This window comes from Pelophylax lessonae, assembly GCF_965119305.1.
Source record: "Pelophylax lessonae genome assembly, chromosome: 5".
NCBI lineage: Eukaryota > Metazoa > Chordata > Amphibia > Anura > Ranidae > Pelophylax > Pelophylax lessonae.
The window spans coordinates 425,421,884-425,449,573 of record NC_138772.1 but is presented as its reverse complement, the minus strand read 5'-3'; the positions used below and the strand labels follow the sequence as shown (position 1 = coordinate 425,449,573).

General features: G+C 43.8%; 1 protein-coding gene across 2 annotated transcripts in view; it reads left to right on the top strand.

The window, feature by feature from the left end:
- Positions 1 to 27,690, top strand: part of LOC309556824 (acyl-protein thioesterase 1-like) — a 125,872-nt gene that overhangs the window by 17,061 nt on the left and 81,121 nt on the right. For both annotated transcript variants that reach the window (XM_082259344.1, XM_082259343.1), the window contains exons 2-7: positions 283 to 314; positions 1,573 to 1,638; positions 1,861 to 1,908; positions 19,674 to 19,744; positions 25,996 to 26,069; positions 26,448 to 26,549. In XM_082259344.1, coding sequence (XP_082115470.1) covers positions 283 to 314; positions 1,573 to 1,638; positions 1,861 to 1,908; positions 19,674 to 19,744; positions 25,996 to 26,069; positions 26,448 to 26,549 — 393 coding nt within the window. The remainder of the gene's footprint in view (positions 1 to 282; positions 315 to 1,572; positions 1,639 to 1,860; positions 1,909 to 19,673; positions 19,745 to 25,995; positions 26,070 to 26,447; positions 26,550 to 27,690) is intronic.

Sequence of the window (27,690 nt, the reverse complement as noted above, 5' to 3'; positions counted from 1 at the left end):
TCTCCTAAACCGTGCAGGTTTAGGAGATATTCATTTTACCTACAGGTAAGCCTTATTATAAGCTTACCTGTAGGTAAAAGTTAAAAAGCAGAGTATGCTACCGCTACTATACTTTAAATGGCTGTCTGGAGGCAGCATCAGGGGGTTAAGTTATGCTTACCAGTTTAGTGTATTAAAGCCTGGAAAATAATGTGTTACTTGTAATACATGCCAGTGTATCTTTTTATTTAATTTTGCCTTCCTAGTCCTGTAATGTTTTCAAATGAATGTTCTTTATTTCAGGTTATATTCCTGCACGGCTTGGGAGATACTGGGTATGTCTGAAATTTTGCTAGCTTTATTAGTATGTGTCTATTATTGGCTGTGTGCATCATCACAGATAAAAGAACAGAATATCTGAAATATCATTAGATGCCTTCACCATTAACCACTTTTTAGAGGGGGTTACCCCTACTTTTGAGACCTTTCCTTATCCTACCTTGTCTTCAGGAAGTTATAGCGAACCTCAGTCCTGCTCTGTGCCATCCCTTCCCCTCTTTGGCTCCGCCATTAGAGTGTATACGTATGTCCGAAGGGCTCTGCCTGGCTTTCTGGTTCTGGCAGAGCCCTTCAGCACAGCTCTGCACATGCAGGTGATTTCTTGTGCACGTGCAAAGACAGTGAAGTCTGCTGACTTCCCGAATAGGCTTTTTTTTAATTTATTTTTTTGTGCAGAAACCCCTACACGTGCCACACGGCTTGCTTGGTACCTGAAGCACTGGGGCACATTTGTGCATGTTGTGGGGGGGTGGAAAGCTGATTTTCATGTTTTTTCACACTAAATGATTTTAGACTAAACCATTTCTCTCACTAAGTTCTGTATGTAGCTTCAGCTACAATACAGTACAGTACAGTGCTGTAATGTCTCAAACCCGGAACAATATTGAATCAATGCTCAGCCATTCATAGGCAGCTTTGTATTCTGTGAATGAGTTGGAGGTTGTGATGTCATCAACCCGCCTCAGCCAGTCAGAGAAAGCTTTGTATTTATTCACAGAATACAAAGCTACATATGGATGGCTTAGTGCCACTCAGAACAACTTTGATATTATTCCGGGTATGGGACGGGAAGTCTGTCTCACAGCTGGAACCTAGCACAGTCAATACATCTAAGAATTTAACAGAAACCTTTTGGCTTCATGGCACCTTTTTAGAAGCTACACTGGCTGACAGATCCATAGGCATTCCATTTTCAACATAACTGTAGTGTAATGACATGTTAAGGCAAGCTTACTCTTTTGAAGTGAAGAGACTAGCGCACATATTCACATGTTTTAGCACCAGATGGAGTGACATGCCTTCTGTGCAGCTACAGCCAAGTTTTTTTTTTTTTTTTGGCAAGGGGACCTCGGACATGAAGCAGATATTTTAGGTTCAACCACCGTAATAAAGGGGTCTTGCTCTCATAAAGCATGTGAGGCACCCCTCCACTTCCATACCCTAACAATGAGAACCAAAAGCTTATGGTCAGAGGTACTTTTTCTTTTTCACACTTGGCATAAACAAATATTTTTTTTCTCTTGTACCCACTAGGCATGGCTGGGCAGAAGCAATGGCAAGCATCAGGAGTCCTCATGTAAAGTACATATGTCCACATGCGTAAGTGTTGTATATTGCATTTGATTTATCCACTTTGATAGCCTTATCTTACATTTTAGATTTAACATTACAAAAGGCATATGTTCTGTGCCTTAGTATAACTACATAATTTCAGCTACAGTAATGAATATTTCTGCTTTTTTAAATCTATTGTAAATTGCCACATATATTTATGCTGCAGGTCAGATACATATTGTATAACTAGAGCTTTTCTATTTGCAGGCCTATCATGCCGGTAACATTAAACATGAACATGGCTATGCCTTCATGGTAAGTAAGTACACACTGCAAAAATCCTGTTTTTTGGTCTTACAGTTTTTAACAAATCAGTCTCAAGGAAGGGATATTCTTAGGGTCCATGTACACGGGACGTTGGAAATGGCCATTTAGGAGCAGTTGGGCATTTTTTTCAGAAGCCCCTGAACGCAGCTCCATGTTATCTTATCTGTCCATGTACACATGGTCGTTTACAGTCATTTGCAGGCAGTTGCGTTCAGGGACTTTTTTTAGAACGCAATTATTTGCGTTCAAATGTGTGTTTCCCGGCGTTTCAAACGCATGAACCGCGTTTAGCATTCGCGTTTTTCCATTTTAAAGGGGAATAATTTTTTTGACCTCCTAGGAACGGTTCTAAACGCAAACGCGACCTAACGGACGTTTCAAACGTCCTAAAAATTCCAGCATTCAAAGGGACTTTTAACAACGTCCCGTGTACATGGAGCCTTAGTATAGTTGTACACCCGCTTTCTAATTCTTTGTGGCCATATACTAGTTGATGTGCCTGTGGCATCTTGTATATTGCCTTCCCAACCCATTCATCACCATGTAAATGTACTTTGAAAATACTTGAATAAAAACGTATTGAAAGTTAAGTCCATTTTTTCCATTTTCATTGCATGCCTTATTTTAGAATCTGATGTCGTCACTGGGTCTCTGCTCCTTTATGCAAAGCAGGCAGATCATGGCTGGTGGGAGAGGCTGAAAAGGTGCTGTATGTGGTTTCATGAAAATATCAGGAAAGGGCTAGATGATTGATGTGCTCCATCCCGGGAATGGGGATGACTCTGACATGTGGCAGCTCTTAATGCACACTGTGAGATGCACAGTGTGCAGTGAAATCAGAGAAATACATTGAGGACCGGAGAGGATGCTGTACAACTGCACAAGCCTGAAGTTGATCACCTTTTTCTTTTGACACGTACTAAATAGAGTATTTGCAGGAACACATACAGTGTCTGATAGTTGTTTGAACCTGTAGAAATGCAGGTAACCGACAACAGGAATCTTGTATGTATACGCTTTCTCTGAGGGAGTCCTGTGAGTGGTGGTAGCTTAAAGCTCAGCAGGTTTTTGCTGTCCTCCTGGTACAGTATAATGTAACAAATTATATTTGTTAATAGCAATGCAGCATATGTAAATGATTTGCTGTGCACATTGGAACTGTTTCTGCATCAGTGAATCTAAGCAAAAGATACGGTTGTAGTAAACCATCTATGCTGCCCCTCACTAATCTCATCCGATGCTACAATAGCAGTTTTTGCAGCACTATTACTAGGGCGTTTCTCTTCATGAAAGTAGGCCAAGTATTAGTGATCCTTTCTTTTGGCTAGCTTAGCAGGTGTTGCCATATGCCACTATATTAGATTGGCTGTTACTGTGCTGCCTCTCATAGATAACGCATCTGTCTGACAGAAAAATAAATACTGTGTGCCATTTAGACCTCCTAGTCAGAGCCTTTGTCTTCTGTGTAATATCCACAACTTGTACATTATTGTATAGAAAACACATTAATCTGTACAGTATACAGGTGGTCCCCAGATTACAAACAAGATATGGTCTGTAGGTTTGTGAAGTCGGAATTTGTATGCAAGTCGTAACAGGTACATTTATTAAGCTCCAGCCCAAAAAATTATTTTTACGTTTTTTGGATAGCATTGGGAAGGGTTAACACCCCTGTACCATTTTTTGTTTTGCTCTGTGTGCCCTTGTTCAGAAGAGGTCACCTCACTTTCTGTCCCTATGACAATTAGATTTTGAAAATTTTGGGGTTGTTGTGGAAACAAGGATTGGTGATAAAGCTCCAGTGGAGACACCTTTTTTTCCCCATGAGAACTCTTATAGGAGTGAATTTCCCTTCCTAGGGGTAGATTTCTCCTCACTTCCTGTTGTCTCCCAGAGTTAAGTAGGAATCATTTGTAAGTCGGATGTTTGTAACCCGGGGACGGCCTGTATGGTGCACTTAGTTCTCTATTTGCTCATTTTTAGTTGTCTGCCAAAAAAAAAAATTGTCACATGATGAGCATCATTTTCCTTTTTTTATTTTGCTAAACGCAAAGAACTATCGCCTTACACATTGTTTTGTAAAAAGAACAAGAAATTTGAAATTGGGTTTGGTCACAGGGTATTTAGCAGAACTTGTTACAGAGATTGATGCAGTCAGCACATTTTGTTTCAGTAATAACTAATAATTCAGGTGACAGCATGTCCCTATGCCATACTATTGATACACCTGCTGTAAATGGTATATTCTAAAGTGACGTGACCCTGTTTCAACTAAGTAATTGGGAATTTTTTGGTTCGAGTTTGTTTCCTTGCCGACTTGTCACTCTTTAGTAAAAGGGGGGGAAGAAGTCACAAAATGTATGCAAGGTCCTACAACTCGCCTCAAGACAGCATTGTGGTGTTAACAGGGTACATAAATCAATTATTTATTGATCATACATCACAGGACACAGGGTACTTCTATTAATGACTACTATGCAGCTACCATCAGGTGTATGGACACTGGCCATAAGAAAGGCAGCAATTTCCCTCCCAGCTTAGCTAAGTCTCCGTTTTTTTGGTAGTGTCCTTTTTTAAAGTAGAACTATGGGCAAAACTCCTCCCTCTTTTTCTTGTTCGTTTTCTCTCTCTCTCTCTCTCTCTCTCTCTCTCTCTCTCTCTCTCTCTCTTTCTCTCTTTCTCTCTTTCTCTCTTTCTCTCTTTCTCTCTTTCTCTCTTTCTCTCTTTCTCTCTTTCTCTCTTTCTCTCTTTCTCTCTTTCTCTCTTTCTCTCTTTCTCTCTTTCTCTCTTTTTTTTTTCTCTTTTTTCTCTTTTTTCTCTTTCTGTCCTCGGACCCCCCAGGTCACCGGAACTAGTGTCCCCATTGGAAGATTTCACTTCTATTGCATTAGAGGGTAAACCTCCCCAACAGGTGCACAAACAGCAATAAGAACTGACAAGTGTTCTAGTCCCCCTGCACTCTGTTAAAAAAAGAAAAAAAAATTTGCCTTTTAGTTTATGTACGTGTGAAGTCTCTGCAGATTCCTTTCTGTGAGTATTCATATTCTAAGTTCATGGCCTGTACTGCACACCCCTATTGGGGTAGGGGAAAGGCCTAATCTTAAATCGGTCACCTGCAGTGTTAATTTTGGCATTGAATTTTGTTTTAGTTAGTCTTTTAAATAAAATGCCATTTTAGTTTTAGTCCCTCCCTTTTTTTTTTTTTTTTTTTTTTTTTTGTCGACTAAAATCTCCAGTACATTTTAGTCAACTAAAATCGAATGTGTTTAGGGTTCATAGGGTTCATATGGTCATGAAAATCCTGGAAAGTCATGGGATTTTGACATGACACTTTCCAGGCCTGGAAAAGTTATGGAAAATGAGTAAACCCCACTAAGTTTTGGAAAAGTCATGGAATTTTGTGCAACTATTTAATTTAGAAAATTTCTCCGGGCCCCCCTGTATTCTGTGGGAGCGGGGTACAGTAAGTGGACTATTTTCTCTGTTTTGGGTTCAGACGGATTAATCAGCCGCAGCGCGCTGCACAGCTGAAGCCTGGTCACTGGCCTCTTCAATATGAATAGACTGTGACAGGTTAGGAACTCTGCGGCGGATTGATCCGCCTAAACATGAAACCAAGAAATAGTGCACTTACTGTCCCGCTCTCAGGGGTGTACCAGCGGGGAGGGAGGGGGGGCGCGCACTGGGGGGTGTCAGCCGGGCCGCCTGCATCTCCGTACTGGGGGGTGTCAGGCTGCACTGGGGGGGTGTCAGGCCGGTGTCCGCTGGGCCGCCCGCATCTCCGTGTGAAGAAGGCAGCGGCAGGAAGAAGGTCAGTCACCATCCCCCTGGTTTTCCCTGCTTCCCCCCCCCCAGTGCTCTCCACCCCCCCCTGCGCCTTCCAACCGCCCTGCAATGCTTTCCAAATCCCCCCTTAAATCTCTCCAGTCCCCCCCCCCCCCCCCGTGCCATTCAGCTCCTCCAGTGCTCTCTGCTTCCCCTCTGCTCTCCGGCCCCCCTAGTGCTCTTCTATCTTCTGTCATGTCCGCAGTTCTTGACCTTCTCTTGTATCATGTCCGTAGTCTCTGACCATCTCTTGTATCATGTCTGCAGCCTTTGACCATCTTCTGTATCATGTCCACAGCCCCTGACCACCTCCTGTATCAGGTCCACAGCCCCACACTTTTTTTTTCCCAGGACTTGACCCCTCAGTATAGACAAGAGTAAGCGCCGCATTTGTGCATCTGTGCCATCCATACCAGTCCACCTGCACCTCCATCATGACTGTGGCTTGGGCCTAAAGAGTAAGCGCCGCATTTTGTGCATCTGACTGTGCCATCCATACCAGTCCGGGTGCACCTCCATCATGACTGCCTGAACTGAAGCTTTATCCCCAAGCAGGAGCGGCCATTAATCTTCTTTCTCCAGTTACACTATATTGGTCAAATTACAAGTTAACTTTATGGGGGTAACACAGTTTCAGCTAAAGTTAGTGTGTTCACAAGGTAGCAATGCCAGGGAAATACAGCTTTAAAATGTATGGCTTCATGATGAAAAGTATGAGAGGTGGCTTGAGAAAGATCAGGACCCGGGACGTGCTAAATGTACAGTGTGTGTCGTAAAACGTTTAACATTTCGAACATGGGAGAGGCAGCGCTGTCTAGCCACGCTAAAGGTGCAAGGCACCAGTCTGCAGCTGCGTGCTCGACAGCTTCCAATCGGATCGCTGGCTTTTTCACCCGTGCGCCTGAAGTGACACCGGCTCCCAGCTGCGGCAGCGGTGCTTCCATCTCATCCACTGTAAAACAAGGGACCATTTTGAGTCGCACTGTATCCAGAAACGAAACCCTAACTGCAGAGGTACTGTACACTACAAAGCTTGTCATTTATTTTAGTAAAAATATGCTGGGTGTGACATGGTTTTTCTTCTTATTTAACATGTATACATAGACATTTCATGAAACTTTAGGTCATGAATATTTACGTGAAGTCATGGAAAAGTCATGGAATTTTATTGGTAAAAATGTGTATGAACCCTGTTTTGTAATGCATTATTTAAGCATTTCTATAAACATTTTCCAAGCTCATTATATACTCCTGGAGTAAGAAAATTCTAATATGGTATAAAGGTTTGAACAAACTCGCCAGATACAGATTTAGCCACTCTGGATGGTCTGAGGAGGCCTGTAATGCTGTACAGTGCTCTGGATGGTGGTCTCCGGTCTGAGGGGATGGCCTGTAATGAACAGTGTTCTGGATGCCGCCATGCCGGTGGTCACTGGTCAGAGGAGAGGATGCAGAGGGGGGCAGAGAATAAAGGAAAAGAGAAACATGGGTACAGGCTTTTTAATATTAAAAAACATTTTTTTAAAAAACCAGTCACTAGCACTTTACAAGAGGATATTTTTATTCATAGTGGTCTAAGGAATAAATCCACCTTTAACCCCAAAAACACAAGTAATCGATGTTTGGAGGTTTTTAAGATGATGGTGGAACAGGATCTTGACAACATATCGATACACCCAGTCAAAGTATTAAGCAATAAGAAAAAGCCAATGATATCATTAGGCCGGCAGATAAAGGTGGAGGAATAGTGGTAATGGATAAAAGGGACTACATTGCAGAACTGAACCGCCTGGTTGATAAGGAGACTTATACAAAATTAAAAGGTGACCCTGTCAAAAAATTGAAAGCAATGCTGACAAAGATTAAGAAGGCACAAAAAAGAGGCCAGATACCTAATACCGGATGAACCCAGAAAACCAATAATTTATCGATAACCCTAAAATACACAAAAATGTGAACAATCCACCAGGGCGTCCGATTATCAATGGAGTGGAGTCCCTGTATTCCAGAGTGGGGGAATACGTGGACTATCTCCAACCATTGGCACAGGGATGCCCGGCATACTTGAAGGATAGCAAAGATCTAATAAATCAGATTTTGAACATCAAAGTATCAGAGTACAATATTGGCCAGTATAGACGTCAACTCTTTATATACAAAAATTAAACCAAGAGATGCCAGTAAGGCAGTGGAATGGGCTTTAAAGAAGAATGAGAAATTTCCACAACAACAAATTGACTTTTTAATAGATATTTTAAATATGGCCATGCGAAATAACTACTTCTGGCACGATGGTCAATATTTTAATCAAACAAAGGGTGTTGCCATGGGGGCTAAATATGCCCCCACGGTAGCAAACTTGTTTATGAGTAAATGGGAAGAGGAGTCGATTTTTAAAAGACCCCACCCCTCCCTCACCATGTACAAAAGGTACATTGATGATATATTTTTATTATCTGGGAGGGGTCACAAGACAGTTTTATGAATTTTATTGCAGATATTAATAATAATATTTATGGGATTACTTTTTACAGAGAATTTTAGTACTACAGAAGTAAATTATTTGGATCTGACAATTTTTGAAAATGGCCCTAATTTATTTTCTAAGACCTATTTTTAAAAGTACCGATCGGAATAATTATATTCCTACCAGCAGTGGACACCACCCGCAATGGATTTCAGCTGTCCCAAAGGGTCAATTCCTAAGAATGAAAAGAAATTGCAACCAAGAAACCGATTTTGAGGAGCAATCGGAAACCATAATTAATAGATTTGTAGAAAAAGGGTATAAGAAATCCTATTTACAAAAAGTAAAAAAACAGGTAAATAATATGGACAGAGCAGAATTGTTGGCCAATAAACCAAAACCAGTGAAGACATTTGACATTGCCTTTTGTACGGAAGTCAACCAACAGTACAGACAAGTGGAAAAAACATTGGGGTATCTTATTAAGGGACCCCATATATATATATATATATATATATTGCCAGGCAAACCTAAATTTATTTATAGGAGACCCCCCCCAGTGCTAAAAGACAGGATAGTAAAAAGCATTCCTAACCCCCCAAAAAAACTGGTAACTTTTTTGGATAGAACAGGTTTTTACAAGTGTGGCAGATGTGTGGCTTGTAAAACCTGTTATAGAGATAAAAGTATAAAAAGTTTTGACTAATGGACCACTAAAAAGAAGTATGAAATAAGTCAGTTCATTTCTTGTAGGAGTACACATGTTACTTATTTGTTACAATGTGAATGCGGCCTGCAGTACGTGGGCCGCACAACCAGAGAATTGAGAGTGAGATTGAGGGAGCATATAAGTAACATTAAGAAGGGCTTCCAGAAGCATAATTTATCAAATCATTTTAGATTGTTCCACAATAGAGATCCCACTAAAATGATTTTTTGTGGTATACCCACATTGGAGAGGGACACACATGAAAAGGGCTGTGTCCCAAAATGCAACATGGTGGATACAGCAGCTTAAGAGTATGGTGCCTGCAGGCCTTAATGTAGAGCTTGATATTGTTTTATCAGTAATTTTTAATTAGGCACTTATTTATATTTAATATTTTAATATAAATAATATAATTGGTAATATTTCTAGTGACTGTAGTGTAGGTAGTAGGTAATAATAGTATTATTAGCAGGTTTTAAATATATCTTTTAGCGGGCATATTGATGTGGTATATATGTATTTTGCAATATTGTATATTTATCGCTCATGTAAACATTGTTACAGTTTTGGACACACCGGAACTGATATTATTATTATTTTTAGATATTTAATATTTATGCTAATATCTATTTATTGATATGAATATAGAGAGAATAAAATGGAATTCCGCATCGGGGAATTTAAAAATATAAACACTAGATTAGAGGTGTACTAAGATTGTGATTCACAGGAAGTTAACCAAATAGGAGCCCTAAGATGGCGGCATTTCACTTCCGGTCTCTCCAGGTGTTTGTAATAATGGAAGAATGAATGGTAAATAAATAGTAGTACGTGAACGTGACGCATTCGCTTTTGAAAATGCTCTGATTGGCGGAGCGAAGCAAGTCAAGCTGACCACTTTACGTACTACGCTACTTCCGTTTCTGGTTTATGCGGGTGGAACGCACGGCCATAGTTTGGCGTCCCGCAGGAAATGTGAAGGCGTTTTTAAACTTCAACACTGTAAGTGTATTTCTGTTTATGCGTGAGAATAAAGAGTCTTGATTTACTGCACAATGAAAGTTGTTCTTTTTCTATGATACATGGGCATGGATAATTGATCCTGGATGTGCGAGTTGCAGAGTGTTCTGGCATTTCATATCACTGGCTGGTGATCCCCGCTGCTCCTGTTTCAATAAGGATTATCCTTAAGGCTCATATAAAATTACTATTTGGTGAGTAGGGGACCGAGAGGGGAGCACCTACTCACAATTTAAAGAGCACCGGCACCTTGGATAGAATATCCTGAGCAAGCACTTAGCACTTTTGTTGTGGAATTGTTGGTTTGCACAAAGACTGTCACTCAGCACAATTTTTTCGGGTTATATATGAACTATTTTTTATAAGAGATATTGTATTTTTCACTTTATCACTGAAGCACTTTGATTACTTATAACACTAATTGTTTTAGAAGGATTTGATTAGCATAATTTTATGAACTTAAGAATTTGTTTGAGACATTTATGAATTTAAATTGGCACCAGCACTTTATTTTATTGCACAGTATAATAAGAGTAGTAGTGAGATATCTATATGAGATTGCATATAATGGAGAGCAGCGCTGATACTTTACTCTTCTTACTGGTCAGAGGAGGCTTGTAAGGCTGTACAGTGCTGGATGGTGTTCTGAGGGATGGCCAATAATGCACAGTGAACAAACAATTCAGCCAAGCGCTCATTCCAAAGGGGAAGACTGGCGTGCTGCTCTCCTCAGGCAGGGAACTCCAAAATGGGTACATGAAAGAAAACAGAAAGGAGGCGCAAACACCTAGTGCATTACCCGTGGTCACTGTATTTTGTGTAGGCTGTATGTATGCATTGGTTGTCATATCCCTTTTGTTGAAATGCAAAAGATTATGTGCTTTCATATATACTTTAAGTGTGGTTCTCCTGGCTCATATTCCACGATTCTGTGGATCCTTTTGATTTGCTTGTGTGGTTTTTTTTTTATTTTTTATTTTTTTATTTTTTTATTTTTGTGTTTTTGATGTCAGATTTTCTTTTTGACTTTCCAATGTGGTATACAACCAGTGGCCACAGATGTTTTGAGGGTTAAATGTCTAACAAAGCTTTTTGGACACGAAGGATCCCGCCCCCTCCCTCTGGGGGAAGGGGGGGTGGAGGTGGAGGAAGCCACTATATATATTCTGATCTGCTACTGTTATGTCCAGCTCTGAGGAAGGGAGCTTGACTCCTGAAACGCGTTAGCAGTCTTATCTTCAAGGATATGTTCATGTGTGATGGGAATTTGTAACACGATTTTAATATCTTCATGTCTGTGTGAGTGCATTTGGCATTTTATTAAAAATTTTTAAAACATAGAAACATAGAATGTGTCGGCAGATAAGAACCATTTGGCCCATCTAGTCTGCCCAATATATCTGAATCCTATGAATAGTCCCTGGCCCTATCTTGTATGAAGGATAGCCTTATGCCTATCCCATGCATGCTTAAACTCCTTCACTGTATTTTGCAGCTACCACTTCTGCAGGAAGGTTATTCCATGCATCCACTACTCTCTCAGTAAAGTAATACTTCCTCATATTACTTTTAAACCTTTGCCCCTCTAATTTAAAACTGTGTCTCTAAAAACAGTGACTACGGGTAATGCACTAGGTGTTTGCGCCTCTTTTCTCTTTTTCTTCAATAATGCACAGTGCCCTGGATGCCAGTGGTCAGAGGAGGCCTATAATAATGCACACACACAGTGCTCTGGAGGAACGATGGTCTGGGGGGAGGCCTCAGGCCTGCTGAAATTGTAATGTAAACTAGTACTACACACTGTCTGCTCTCTGCTCTGGACGTTGGTGGTTGTCTTGGGAGTGGGACAGTCTTGTCAGGACTCGGGAGGCCTGTCTGTAATGCACAGTGCTCCTATGGTCTCTGGCAGTCGTCACGGACAGTGCTCAGTCACCTCAACTCGCTTGCTGGGAGCGGAAGCAGGCGGAGCTCTGTGAAAACTGGAAGTTTACCGAGGGTAAATATACCGCATATGGAAACAGATTTGATTTGTCAGTGGACGAAAATGTGCTGTCATTTTCGTTTTGTCACTGTAAAAATTGCCACTGACAAACCGTTTCCATTGATAAAATGAACACTTGGTCACCTGGAGCCAAGAGGGACATTCTCTGGACCCTGCAAGCAAGAGCAGGGACAGCCAGTAATATTGCTTTTTGCCGCTTTTATTCCATCCCTGGGTTGCCCAGTATTCGTTGACTTCTCTGGCAGGGTGCTATATGGGTCCAGGGCCGTGATCCCCCTGAGTCCCTGAAAGCCCTACTGCGCATGCCAAACATGAGGGGTGAAGATTGGGCCCTTGTCTGTAAATGGCGAGTGCCTATGTGTATGGTTACAGCGCATGAAGGCTGGTGCCTTCTGCAAATATAGGGACATAGCTGACCTGCCACATAGGTGTTAATCTTGACAGACACCCCAACCAACTGAGTGGCTGCTCCCTTTACCATGGTATGGGTCTATTGACAGCAAGCCATAGCAATACACAGTCGGAGAGGTGGGGGAGAAGAGGATGATGGAGTGGACTTCCAAAGCCCTCTCCCACCAGGTGAAGAGGCCCCCCTGTATAGTTCATCCTCGAATGGCGCTCCCCTAAGGGTGAGATTAGCTCTGTAGTCTTGTCCTAGTATTTCCACTTCCAAGGGCACAATCCTCCAATTGTGTCTAGGGAGGAATTATCAGCAGCCATTTATAGTCTGTGAAATGAAGTTTCTTGCTGGTTGGGAACTCTCAGTACTCGTAATCCCAGGTGAATTCTCTGAGGTCAATGAAAGACCCTCAATTTGGGCCTGCACAAAGATGCTTGGGAAGATAGAAAGCCGCTTTTGATGTGGTCACCTATGAGCAGTTTGTCCCATATTGACAGGATATTGAACTAAGAGTTGGAGTCAAACTTCGGTAGTCTTTGGACCTGCCAATGCATTTGACTTACGATGCCAGTTTTAAAATTATAGATATTTATGTAGATGCTGGGCGATCCTCCTTTGTGATGAACTGTACTGATGACAGATGCCTGCTTTTAAGGCTAGGGAGGTGTTTTGGAGCAGGACCGGATCTAGAATGTCTGATCGGATGTGGGGGTGTATTAAAATATGTTAGGGGGCAGAGGATAGGGCTAGCAGTTTGTAGGGCAGCGGGGGGGGGGATGTCGCTACTGGCAGGGCACTCAGCAGAGGTCCGCCTCCCATCCCATCACTGCACACAGCCTGGGCACTCAGCAGATTCCCTCCTTCCCGCACACAGAGAATAGTTGAAGTTTGGATTTTCTTTTTTACTGCTTCAGGGTATGGCTGTCTTTTTTGTGGTGGGTCTGTAGAATGGAGCATGGACGAGCTCTGTCCAGTGCTGTGCCCTGATTTGGAGTCGCTGCAGGGACCTAGAATTGATGACTATTTCTCATCCACTACTCTGTAAGCTCTAACTCTAGGAAAAATTACTCGTGCTCTGTAAAAAGGAGTTACTTCTGATGGTAATCCTAGATGCTTTGTTGCTGCTGTGTAGGTTTAAAATTGGTTTATTGTGTGGGCGTTCTGTTCCCTGGTTCCCAGAGATTTTCTGTTTGGGTCCTTTTTCACACGGTCCGCATCTGCCAACGGAGTCCGTTCTGCTCAGCGGGGATCGATCTGCCAATCCCCGCTGAGCAGGTGGATAACAGCTCTGTCTCCGCACACAATGCGGAGCTGTCAGATCCCCCCTGTCTTCTGTGGGGGAATTGGATGAGAATGGACCGCCTTTCCATTCTCATCTGATCCGCTGGACGAAGGGAAAATAGGGTTTCCATCCGTCTGGATTTTACGGATAGGATCGGAAGCGGATGGCAGTGGGTGTCAGCGGAGATGTCTCCGCTTGCATTCCGCTGCCCCATAGGGATGCATAGAGCATCCGCTCAGGTCCGCCTGAAAAACTGACAGGCGGATCTGATCCGATCGTTTGTGTGAAAGGATCCTTTGAGTTGACAAAGACCCTTGGGTGCATTTCATCAGTTTTATTGCTTCTGTACAGACTGATGTGTGCTTCAAAGAGTAATGTGAAACCTTTTGTCTGTGTAAGGCTTGGTTCACACATGTGCAGTGCGAATTAAAGCTATTTTTTTTTTTACAGCTAATTGACAAAGTATTTTTTCAGCATTTCAAGTCAGGTTTGGATCAGGTCAGGATTTTACCCTGTTCACAACTGAATTAGTGCGATTCAGAAGTGTCCCCCCCCCCCCCCCCCTAGAAGTCAATGGGCCAAAATTCACACCTGAGCAGGGCCACACTGCTTAAAAAAACTTACAGGGCTCTTTCAGTTCGCACTGAATCCGCATTCCGGCTGCACCGGACATATGTGAACAGACACAATAGAAAGCAGTGTTCTTTCACATGTCATGCAAATTGGATGCGGTCCAAAATGCATCCAATACGCATATGTGTGAACCTAGCCTAAAGGTTTTCAATCAATGTATAAGCTGAAAAAAAAGGTTTCAGGGGATCGGCAGGTGGACTGTAACAGGAACACAATTGCATGAAGAAAAAGCTAAATATTCTAGTCTTGATGGGGTAATGCCATTTAAAGGGAAGCAGGAAATCTAGTGTCACTATTTAAATAGTCAAAATTGAGAGCCTTTTGAAGCTTATGTGGATTACACCATGCCTAAAGAAGGGCACTTCTCTATTCACCTCCATAAATGGTACATCCATAGCAGCGGTTTGCATCATTGGTTAATATAGTTGCAAAGAAACCTGATTTAAACTGTAACTAAAACCGGCTATACAAAATGTTCTATAGAAATTTGCTGTGTCACGGGGCGAATATATTGTGCAAAAAAACTCCTTCTCTCACATTATTGTATACAAAGGTGGAACAAATCGCAGGGCGAGCCTAAAAAAATGGCATGTAGTGTCAGTATGAATAAATGGCACCTGGCTTCTTAGGTTGCAGACACTTATGCCTCATACACACGCAATGATTATCGGCCGACCGATTGTCCGACTTTTGTCCAGAGTGGTGTTTTGTTGGTTGGAATGTGCTAGACTGCACACTCATTTTCTCGGCCAACAAAAATCTACTTCAGAAGTGATGTCGTGCTGGTTTACTTTCCGTGTGTTTTTTCTTCTCCGAGCATGCCCAGTCTTGCTCATCAGATTTTTGTCTGTACTGACTGACGGAAAATTGGCCGTTGTGTTGACGGCCACAAAAAATTTTATAGCCTGCACACCAGATTTTATTCGGCCGAAAAGTCGCAGTCGGTTGTCGAAAGCATCATACTAACAAGCCGAAAATCGGCCGATCGGACGTTGGCTGAAAATTCCCAGCCAATAATCGTTGCGTGTGTACGAGGCATTAGTTTGGGCTAAATGAATCCTGAATGTGAAATCTATTTTGTCAGCCAGTTTAAATACGCTTTAGAAACTACACCCTTGATCTCATTTTACATGGTTGGTGTCTCTTGCTATTTCCCCCTCTGCTGCTTAAAGTAAATATTTCCCAAGAGGAATAAGGGGGTCCCTCTTGCTGATTTCTTTCTGAAGATGATAGTTGCCTTGATTTTTTCCAAGAAATGTGATGGGTTATAAATGGCAAAACGGCTCTATCGGCATAACCCTTATTTCTGATACTTCCCACCCCCATAATGAAGTAGATTCAAATCCTTGCTCTTTAGACAATGCTGTAGCTTCAGACATGCATTTTATTAATGTTGTAGATCTCTCTGCTAGCTTTTGTCCTCCCTCTTGTAGTCCTGTCAAGAGACTTTAAATATATCTACTTCCCTCTAATTAATTTTAAATGACATTTTAATTAAAAATGCATAGTGTCCACAGGGCAAAGCAGGCTCAGTGTTGTCTGGTAACATAAATAAATGGTTCCTTAAGGCTTTAGGAGTAGAACGATGTTGCGTGGTATTATGGTAATGTAGCTTTCATTTAAGATGTTTGCAGCTATATCGGGAACTATTTTAGACAAATGCAATGCTCAAAAAAATGTAACACTTTAAAAACCCATTAGATCTCAATGGGGGAAAAATATCATGCTAGATAACTGTACTGATATGGACTGGGTAATGTTAGGAACTAGGGCTGCAACTAACGATTATTTTCATAATCGATTAGTTGGCCGATTATTGCTTCGATTAATCGACTAATCGGATAAAAACCTAAAAAAAAAAAAAAAAAAAAAGTGCATAATTTAGTTAATATTCTTGAAAATCTATATGCAGTGGTAAATATAACTATCCAGCTATATAGATGGATATTTAATCCACTCTGAAACAGATATATGTATTATTAGAGGTTTAAATGTGGTACATATCAGACTCCGAGATCAATATTTTTAAAAGACCTAAAACACTGTTTTGCAAATTTTCAGACCGGATTGGTATATAATCATGATAGACTCCCTTATTAATAGGCAGGTAGTTTGATACAAGCTCCCTGTGCCTGCTGTCACTTATGCTGGTAATACACAAACTAAATTTTTTTAGAACATTTTTAAAAACATTCATCTGATTTTTCTAACCATTAGTGTATATTGGTGTCCGGTGTCAACCACAGTGACAGGAAAATTAGAAGGAGCAGAATAGAAAACTTCTCGATCAAACAAATCTTCAAATAGTGTATGTGGTTTTTGCTCAGAAGTTATATTCATTTTAAAATTTATTGTTAAAAGCAAGTGGAATTTTCAAACAACACTCGTCCATTCAACAAATATACATATCATTTTTGAACAAATATAGATGCAAATATTTTTGTCCAAAAATCCAATACATGTATGGGCAGCAGAAGACCTTTAGTAGCAGCAGCAGCATGCTTTTTTTTTCATGTGTATGTATATAAAAAAAATATGCCCAGAAGTCAGATATGCAGGATATTTTAACTGGGAGTCAGACATGAAGGTATATGAAGGGTGGAGGGGGGAAAATAACATTTATATATTAAAGTAGTACTAAAAGCTGAGACTTTTTTTTTTCATGGATATAATAATTTTAAATACAGTATAATGCACAATACTAATAAATTTTTACGTTAAATGTAATTGTAATGCCTTATATCACCTCTAGTCTATCGGCCCCCACCTTCTCTGGGTTCAGATGCTGATCTTCCCAGCACAGAGCCCTAAAGTGATTGTAAACGTTGGATTCTTTTCTTTTTAACAACAATCTTGTAATACTTATCCTCTCTGTGTAATGATTTTTCACAGAGCAGCACTGATTCTCCTCTTCTGCCCACCCCCCCCCCCCCATGGCGCTTCCAGCCCCTTCTGCCTTCAAAGTGCCCCTATAGGAAGCAGCAAAGTATAGTACTGTACAGAGTGTCCCTATAGCAAGGTTAAAAAACCTCTGCCTTTAGAATCACTTGGTTCCTTCTCTTGCCCAGGACTACATTTCCCATGAGGCATTGCTCCTCACACATTCACAAGTTCTCTGTCATCTACTGACATGTATGGATGGTTTACTGAGCTGTATGTGTGTTGCACTGTATTTTCTGATATGTAAACAAATAATGCATTCTGTATGAAGGACAACGAATCGGCTGACGATTAATCGATTACGAAAATAGTTGACAACTATTTTCATAATCGATTAGTTGACGATTATAATCGATTAATCGATTAGTTGTTTCAGCCCTATTAGGAACAAAAGGATGCCACATTGTTTAATGGAAATTAAAATTATCACCTTACAGAGGGCTGAATTCAAAGACACCCCGAAAATCAAAGTTAAAAAATAATGCAGAAGGCTAGGCAGTTCAAAATGGTACTCGGTTGGTATGGCCCCCACATGCTTGTATGCATGCCTGACAACGTTGGGGCATGCTCCTAATGAGATGGGGTCCTGGGGTGTTTCCCCCTCAGATCTGGACCAGGTCATCACTGAGCTCCTGAACAGACTTGGGTGCAACCTGGCGGTGTCGGATGGACTGAAACACAATGTCCCAGAGGTGTTCTATTAGATTTAGGTCAGGCAGAAGTGGGGACCATTCAATGGTATCAATTTCTTCGTCCTCCAGGAACTGGGTGCATACTCTCGCTGCATGAGGCCGGGCATTTTCGTGCACCAGGAGGAACCCAGGACCAACTGCACTATCTTAGGGTCTGACAATGGGTACAAGGATTTCATCCCGATACCGAATGGCAGTCAGGGTGCCATTGTCTAGCCTGTAGTGGTCTGTGTCCCATGGATATGCCTTCTCAGACCCTAACTGACCCACCACCAAACTGGTCTTGCTGAATGATGTTACAGGCAGCATAACGTTCTCCACGGCTTTTCCAGACTCTCGCGTGTGCTCAGGGTGAACCCGGCTCTCCTCTGTAAAAAGCACAGGGTGCCAGTGGTGGACCTGCCAGTTTTGGTGTTTAATGGCAAATGAAAATCGAGCTCCTCAGTGCCGGGCAGTGAGCACAGGGCCCACTAGAGGATGTCATGCCCTCAGGCCACTCTCATGAAGTCTGTTTCTGATTGTTTGGTCAGAGACATTCACACCAGTGGCCTTGCGGAGGTCATTTTGTAGGGCTCTGGCAGTGCTCATCCTTTTTCTCTTTGCACAAAGCAGATACTGGTCTTGCTGATCGAATAAGGACCTTCTACGGCCCTGTCCAGCTCTCCTAGAGTAACTGCCCATCTCCTGGAATCTCCTCCTCCATGCTCTAGAACACGTGTCAAACACAAGGCCGCGGCCCGATTGCAGCCCTCCAAGCCAGTTAATGTGGCCCTCGCACCTCACCTGTAGCTACCCCTTCATCGCTTTCCCCACCTTGTTTCAGCAGTTGTCAGCAGAGAGGACAGAACTCCTCATACAGATTCTGTGCAGCTGCAGCACCACCCTTTCTCTGCCTCCCCTGGTCTTAGCATTCAGAAAATTCCAGCCCTCCTCTAGTCCTCCTCCCATACCCTGCACTTTCTGCTTTCCAGCTCCTTCCCCGACTTCTTCCAGGCAGCAGCACAAGGTAAAGGGGGTGCACTGTGATGTAATGGAGGATGACTCCTGGTAGGGGGGGTGGCTCTTGACACCTGAGGTAAGGGAGGGGGGGTGCTCTGGACATCTAGTCTTACAGATACAACTGGCCCTGTGAGGGCAAACATAATGCTGATGCGGCCCGCAATGAAATTCAGTTTGACACCCCTGCTCTAGAGACTCTGCTGGTAGACTTGTCAAACCTTCTCCAGGATGGCACATAAATTCGTGCCATTGCCAGGAGTTGGATTGCCTGTGCAACCTCTATAATAGGAATCCTCAAACTACGTCCCTCTAGCTGTTATGGAACCACCCATCCTATAATGCATTGTAAATGTCTAACATTCACAGACATGACTAGGCACTTGAAGTTCCTGAACAACTGGAGGGCCATAGTTTGAAGGCCCCTGCTCTATAGGGTCCAGGTATCACCTCATGCTAACAGCAGTGTCACTGACCCTAGCCAAGTGAAAAACCGTTGGCAAAGACGTTAAAAAAATTTAGTGGCCTCCCACCTGTAAAACCATTCCTGTATTGGATGTAGTCTAATTGTTGCCCATCTAGTGTACCTGTTAAATTCATTACCACCAAAGCAGCTAAAACTGATTAACACCCTCTGCTACCTAACTGACCAGATCAATATCCTAAGAGTTTATTGGACTTGATGCTATACTTTGATAAATTGTTCCCTAAATTTTTTTTCTGAGCAGTGTACGGTTACTATCCAAGGCATATTTTCTTAACGATTTGTGCTTATTATGTTTTATAGGTTTGACATCATTGGATTGTCTCCAGATGCTCAGGAGGATGATGCTGGCATTAAGCAGGCTGCAGAGAACAGTATGATTTCTCACCTATTTTACTGATTTCTTATACACACTTTCTATGTTTTTTCTTTATCAAATTCATTTTGTACATACATTTTACAATAGTTCACTTTAATTAAGTTAAAAGCATTCTTTCTCTTTTGTTCATTGATGGACGCAGCTCCTGTCATTATTGACCATTGGGTTATGCTGCCTCCTACAGGAGTAGGACACTAGGCAGAAATGAAACCGGTTACACCCATTGGCAGTCCCAGGGGGTATACTCCCTCTCTCGGCTATAGTCACTCAGTTTTGTGTGTGTGGTTTTTTTTTTTTTTTTTTTTTTTTTTTTTTTTGTTTCTGTCTAGTCAGGAGTAAGGACCTAGTTACTTGCTGAGATTTTTTCCTGTGAGAACTACATTCAACTGCTGGAATGGGCGATGGGCTGGATAATCTAGATCCAGTGGTCACCCCGGTCTGGACCGAAGGCCCTTGGCAGGCCTCAGCTCTATGCTAGGTTGGCCGTGACATAGTCCAACTGGACAGGGGCTGGCCCTGAGTCACTGCGTTCCTCCTGGCCGACAGCCCCTCATTTCAATGAAGAGGAGGATCTGTCTGGAGCGGTGCCCACTTGGTTCCTGATATGGTGAGTAGCTGTCTCCCCTCTACCCCTGGATGGTTTTGAGGTGGACGTGGGCCCCTCCTTGGGACAGTCGGACCCCTGGGTTCCCCTACAACCCCCCCCCCCAGGCACCCCCCCCCTGCCAAGTTCCTTATCTCCCCCCCCCCCCCCCTCCACATACGCTGGGGATGTATTTATTTTCTATTTTTGGGGTGCTCTGACCATTTTTCTGGGGTGGGGGCTCCTGCCAGGGCCCCCTGTCCTGCCTAGATCTGTCCTGAGGCCTGGTCTTCTTATTTTTTCGGTTCCTGTTGGCCTAGTGGCGCCGCACGGAGCTGCCATTTTGTTGTAGCCTTGTGCATTCCTATACAAGGCGGCCTTTTTCATGTGGTTTGCATTGCAAATGGCGGCAGCCATGACCGTGGAGCCCCGTGGGCGGTGATTTCAGCAGTGGGAGCCCCTCCTTATCCCCTGGTGCTGACTCCTGGATCATTTTGTTTCCTGATTTCCGCATGTGTAGTGCAGATTCTCCTGGTGACTGCAGGTGCCTGTGTCCGCGGTTGGGGAGTCTGGTGGGGTCCTCTCCCTCTCTGCTGAGGATCGCTCTGTGACCTGGTAGTGCTGCCAGCACGGTGGGGGTTGGCCCTTAGAAGTGTGTTACACTTTTTTGTGGGGTCCCCCTGGTGACTCATGGAGCCTTTGAAGCGCATTTCCCCACCTGATCCCCTCTGAGGCTGTGGGGCCCTCCGGGTCCTATCCATCCATGCACTAACAGTGGTCCTGCAGTCCCTTGTGTCCTGGGTGGAGACTGCTTGCGGGTGACTGGCTAGGAAACGGTGCCCCCCATCTTCCCCTGCCTCATCTATCTCATTGGATCCCAAATCTGATTTGGCGGACGTGGGTCACTCTACTGGGTCTGCGACCATGCACCTAGAATCCTGATTGTGAGGATGATTCCTCCACATCTGTGTCTGCGCACGAAAAGGCGCTGGTAGATGCACTGATTGTATCTGTGTGTGAGACCCTAAAGATGGAGGACGCAGCTAAGGCTTCGACGGAGGGGCAGGTACCCTTTGGCACACAAGCCATCCAGAGCGGCAAATGTGTTTCTTTTCCCTGCCTATTTTGACAGAATTGTCGCAAAAGAGTGGGTACGAACCAAAGCGCCCCTGTGGGGTTCCTAAACGCTTTACTAGGTGTTCCCTATGAAGGGTCCCTCCTTAAGAAGTTGACTGTGCCACCAGTGGTGGACCCCTCCGGTTTCCATATTAAACAAGGCAACCATGATTCCTGTGAAGAGTCCCCGGCCTTTGAGGATCAGGCTGACCGGAAGGTGGAGGCTGTGTCCCCCAATTCGTACACCTTAGCTGGTTAGGCAAGGAGGCCGTTATTTACCATTGCCCTAGTGTTGCAAACTCTGACTGAGTGGTCTAAACTCCTACATTGTGACCTGGAGGGAGACAGCTCCCTCCTGCCTTTGCTGAGCTGGCGGACCACCTGGTTCAGGGGCCGCAGTTTATCTGTGATGCCTCTTTGGACGCAGCTCCGCTGATGGCTCGCCTGTTTTGGCGGTGGTCCTTTGGCGTGTCTTTTGGCTCAAAAGGATGGTCTGTGGACCAGATTTCTAAAAAGGCTTTGACTGATCTTCCCTTTCAAGGGGATCGCCTTTTTGGTGCTACCCTGGATGACATCATTAAAGGTCTCATGGGGGAAAGAGTACCTTCTTCCGCAGGCTACTAAGGGAAAGGAACCCTGTCGTTGACGTGGACCTTCCTTCACGGCTCATAAGAAGTTTTTCATCCCTCAGAGTCGACTGACAAGGGCTCCAAACCTCTAGCAGATCCAAACGAACCTGGTCTGGCAAGCCGAGAGCGGGCTTCTCCAGACCCGCGGACAAGGCTCCTTCTGCATGAAGGTGCGCCCTCACTTGTATCAGGGGTGGGGAAACGTCTTTTTCGCTGTTTTCCGGACATGTGGACTTCCCTGGTGCAAGACAAGTGGGTCCACAAAGTCATTCAGTCCGGCTACAAGAGCGATTTTTCGCTCTTGCACTCCGGCAAGGTTTTTTTTTCCTTCCAACCTGCGCCTGTTTCTAGACCGGTTACAGGGTCTGTATGTGGCGGTACAAGACTTGTTCCTTCAAGGGGTAATTGTCCCTGTTCCGACTTTGGAACCTGTTCACAGTTCCCTGGAAGGAAGGCAAAGTGCGTCAAATCCTGGACCTCAAAGCGCTAAACTGCTTTGTGCAGGTTCAGAATGCAGTCCATTTGTGGTGGCATCCCTGTGTCAGGAATTTCCTCTCCTTTGTAGATATCAATATCAAGGATGCCTATCTTCATATTCGAATATGTGCCAGTCACCAGTGTCTTCTTCGCTTTGTTGTGGGAGAGGAGCATTATCAGTTTCTGGTGTTACCCTTTGGTCTCACAAAAGTATTAGCTTCGGTGCTAGCCTTGCTACGCCAACGGAGGATCACGGTACTAGACGATCTCCTTTTGCGAACAGTCTCCCTCTGCTCTGGTGGAGAACCTGGAGATCACAATATGAACTCTTCGGGAGTTTCCCTGGATTCTGAATTTTCTGGATTCTGAATTTTCAGAAGTCTGCCCTGGTTCCATCCATGAAGCTGGACTATTTAGGCCGGACTCTGGAATCTGCTGTAGCCAGAGTGCTCATTCCTCTGGACAAACTCCAGAAATTGCAGGCCACAATTAGTCTCCTGCTGTCCAACAATTAGTCATCCCTCTGGACTTGATGGTATCTACCTTCGAGGTGGTTCAGTTTGCAAGGTTCCATACAAGGTCACTGCAAAGGGAAATTCTGACCAAATGGGACAAGACTCTGCAGTCTCTGGACAATCCGATCTGGCTGAGACGGGGCACAAAGGAGTCCCTGATATGGTGGCTTCGCTCTCTGGTGCTTCGGTTGGCAAAATCCTTTCTCCCCTTGTATTGACTGGTCACCATGGATGCCAGCCTGTCCGGCTGGGAAGGCGTTCTCAGCAAGCATTCTACTCGGGGGATCTGGATGGTTAGAGTCCAGGATACTGATCAATGTCCTGAAATTCTGAGCGTGTGGCTTGTGTCAATCGCAAAGGGGGCACAAGTGTCCCGGTGGCTCTGGAGGTAGCCAGCATTCTAAGGTGGCCAGAACTGTTCGTTCCAGCCCTCTCCGCCGTACACATTCCCAGGGTGGAAAATTGGCAGGCAGATTACCTCAGTTGGCAGGCGTTGGACCAAGGGGAGTGGTCCCTTCATCTGGAGGGGTTTCATCAGCGGTGTCTCCGGTGGGGCATCCCCGAGGTGGATCTGTTGGCATCTCGGCTCAACAGAAAGGTGCAGAGGTTTGTGAATCAGTCACAGGATCCTCTGGCAGACGCGCTAGTGGCCCCGTGGGTCAGTATCTGATCTACGCCTTCCCTCCTTTCAAGCTTCTGCCCAGACTCCTGCACAGGATCGAGGCAGAAGGGATTCCAGTCATCCTAGTGGCACTGGACTGGCCTCGCCGACCTGCTACACCGATCTAGTGCGACTGGTCGCCAACGTTCTTTGGAAGCTTCTCGTTCAAATGATTTTTATTGCAAATTTTCCTAACAAACCGGTCTAAAGAAACAGGCAGGTAAAATTACAACAGTGTATCATGTAAACATAACCATTAACAGCAGGATTTTGAACACCTTGTACAGCAGTTTCAAGCCAAGAAAACATTACATTAATGACGTATGCACGGCATGCCCTCTAGCGGCACCAGTTGGTAGTGCTTGCATTAAATTTTCACATATTACAAATTGTCTCCGGGAGGTACACTATTGCCATCTAGTGTTCAAACCAGAAAGTTCAGGGTCTAAAGGTATCAGATGAGACTAGTTGTGGAAATATGTATTATATTAATGTGTCCATTGTTGCCATTTGGATTTCTCCCTTTGATAGAGCTTATGAGTAGGGGTCATAAGCAATTCAAATGTATGGTGGGTTTGAGTAGTGTTGACGATCTCTAGAAGGGACGGGGGTCTTGGAAGCTTCTCTCAGGGAGGAACTGCTGTCCCAAAGACCGATCTTGCATCCTGCTTTAGTCGCAGGCTTTGACGGCTTGGCTGTTGGACCGTCAGGTGCTAAAGAATAGAGGTTTGTCTGAGTTGGTAATTCCTACATTTAAAAGCTAGGCAATCGACCTTGGAAAATCTACCATTGTACGCGGAAGACGTACATTGCGTGATGTGAGTCTTTTTGCGTTCATCCTCACTCCTCCTTGGTGGCTCGTATCGTAAACCTTCCTTCAACGGAGGGTTGAACAGAATTTGGCCTTGAGTACCATCAAGGGCCCGGTCTCGGCCTTAGCAGTCTTTTTCCAGCGACCCTAGGCCACACCCTCCCTGGTGCGTAACCTTTCTTCAGGGTGCCTGACATTTAGTTCTTCCAGTGCGTGCTCCGTTGCCGCCTTTTTTTAGGATCTTCATTTGGTGCTTTCAGCTCTACAGAAGCCTCCCTTTGAAAATATTCAGGAGATTCCTCTGCTTATGCTGTCTAAGAAGGTGGCCTTTTTTGTGGCTATAACTTCTGCGCGCAGGGTGTCCGAACTGGCGGCATCCTGACGCTCACCTTATTTGGTGATTCACAAGGATAAGGTGGTGCTTCTCCCCTGTCGGTCATTCTTTCCTAAGGTGGTTTCTGATTTTGATTTAAATGAACGGATGGACCTTGCAAAGGGTTGTCCGCTTCCTCTGCGATCGTTTTCAGGTGGTTTAGGCATATTCCATCATGGGTCAGGTTCCTCCTTTCCCTGTCAAGGTGCACTTTACTTGGGCGCTTAGTGCCTTCTGGGCCTTCCGTCATCAAGTGTCAGTGATGCAGGTTTGCAAGGCGGCCATCGTCTGTGCATGCTTTTACAAAGTGGATGTGTTGGCATCTGAATGAATGCTTCCTTTGGCCACAAGGTTTTGCAGGCTGATAAGAGGACCTGATCCTCTTTGAGGGTGTATTGTTTTTTGCAGGTGGGCTCCAGTTGTTTGGGTTGAGTCCCTGTCGCCTGGTTGGCTACGGTTTAGCCTTGGGAATTGTTTGCTGTTTCCCACCCCTCATGTGTGGCACTGCTTTGGGACATCCCAGTTTTCAAGAATGACAGGCGCTGTGTCCGTCAATGAACGAAAGAGAAAATGGGATTTTTGACTTACTGTAAAATCCATTTCTCTGATGTTCATTGACAGACACGGCACCCACCCCTCTGTGGAGTTATAATTCTCCTGACACTGCTTGTAACAAACTGAGTGACTACAGCAGAGAGATGGAGTATACCTGGGACTGCCCATGGGCAAAGCCTGAATTTATTCATTTTATTTTTTCCCTGCCTAATGTCCTTCTCTTGTAGGGGCAGCATAACCTAATGGTCAAGAATGACAGGAGCTGTGTACATCAGAGAAATGGATTTTACGGCAAGTCAAAAATCCCATTTTTACCCTAGTGCTTGACAAGACTTTGATTCAATGTGTAATTTCATAAAGACTATAATTACCAAACAAATGACTAAGGCAAGGTTGAGGATAAAACTGTAGCTACTCGCCAGCTAGTACCACTATGAAAATCATTAGCCACAAAGACACATGAGTGTTGCGTCATTCTATAACCACTATAATATATATATATATATATATTTTTTTTTCTTTCCAGTTAAAGCTCTTATAGACCAAGAAGTAAAGAATGGTATACCCTCAAATAGAATAATATTAGGAGGATTTTCTCAGGTAAGTGATCTTGTTAGAAAGTCCTTTCCAACTGAGGGCTGTACATTTCTAACCCCCACAGCCTTTTACTCACTGCTTAAAGCTATACAATTCGTCTAGTGGTGCAGTAGCATGATTACCTTCATGATTCATAGCTTGAAATCAAGCAGGTCGGTGAGTGACAAAGTACAGGTTGCACTCTGTTGGAATGCATTTGCATATATTGGTGGCCATACAATAAAAGAATATGGCACCCAGCTGGGTGGTCTCTAATTCCTGAGCTTTGGACATGGCTAAAGCAGAGTTTATAAACAAAGCTATGATATAGCTTTAGTATGCTAATGCACTAATTTTGTAATGTGGGATTTGTTTGTGTTAACAGACATTTTACCCTTCCAGGGAGGCGCCTTGTCATTGTACACTGCTCTAACAATGAGTCAGAAATTAGCTGGTGTTGTTGCCCTGAGCTGTTGGCTTCCATTAAGAACATCTTTTCCCCAGGTAATGTAGAAAATCAATTTATGCTGGCTGTACATGGAAAAATAAATGATAGGCTATAGATCTAATTGAATCAGATTTTTGTCAATCAAAATAATTAAAAACAGCGTGTGTATGTTTGTACATGTGTATGTATGTTTGTACTAGGCTTGTGACGGTATCAGATTTTCATGCTGCGATTAATTGATTAAGGTTTTGCCACGGTATACGGTATTATCACGGTATTCTATTAAATTTCTACCTCACTTGAATTTCATTGCTGAATTTAGGGGCTTTGGTTCACTTATGCACATTATTATATAGTCAGTCAGTACAGACTCTGTGAACCAGGCCTAAAATAGGTCATCAAGCAGTGTCTGGCCTAACTGGTGATAGCTGGTCCTGGCGCTCGGCTCCGATCCGATGGCCTGGTCATTAAGAGGGCAAATCCTTGTGGTCAAGAAGTGGTTAAACCTGAAGGAGGTGTTGTTATTTATAAATTACTTTACTATTGCTTTAGGCCTGGTTCACATGTATGCGGGTTGGCGGTTCACATGTATGCGGGTTGGCGGTTCACATGTATGCGGGTTGGCGGCCCACATTTGCACAGGCATAGCAGCCCATTGATTTGAACGGGCTGCTATGCCCGCATTTTCTGCAGAAAAAAGGTGCATGCAGCATTTTTTTAAAATTCAGTGGCCTTGAAATCCATCCTGCTTTTGCACCATGCGACTAACCTGCAGTTCCTGCTCTGGCAAGCTTTCTGCATTTTTTGTATACGTGGGCACGGCATTTAAAAACAGTTTGCGTGTGCAGCAACGGCAGGTAAGTCGCATGGTGCAAAAGAAGGATGGATTTCATGGCCACTGCATTTTTTTTAAATTCTGCATGCACCTTTTTTCAGCTGAAAACGCAGGCATAGCAGCTCAAGCCCATTCACATCAATGGGCTGCTATGCCTGTGCAAATGTGGGCCCCCAACCCGCATACATGTGAACCACCAACCCGCATACATGTGAACCAGGCCTAAAGCAATAGTAAAGTCATTAATAGATAAAAACACCGGTCCTCCTGCAGGTTTAACCACTTCTGGATCGCAAGGATTTGCCCCTTTAAAGACCAGGCCATCGGATCAGAGCGCCAGGACCAGTCATCACCAGGTAGGC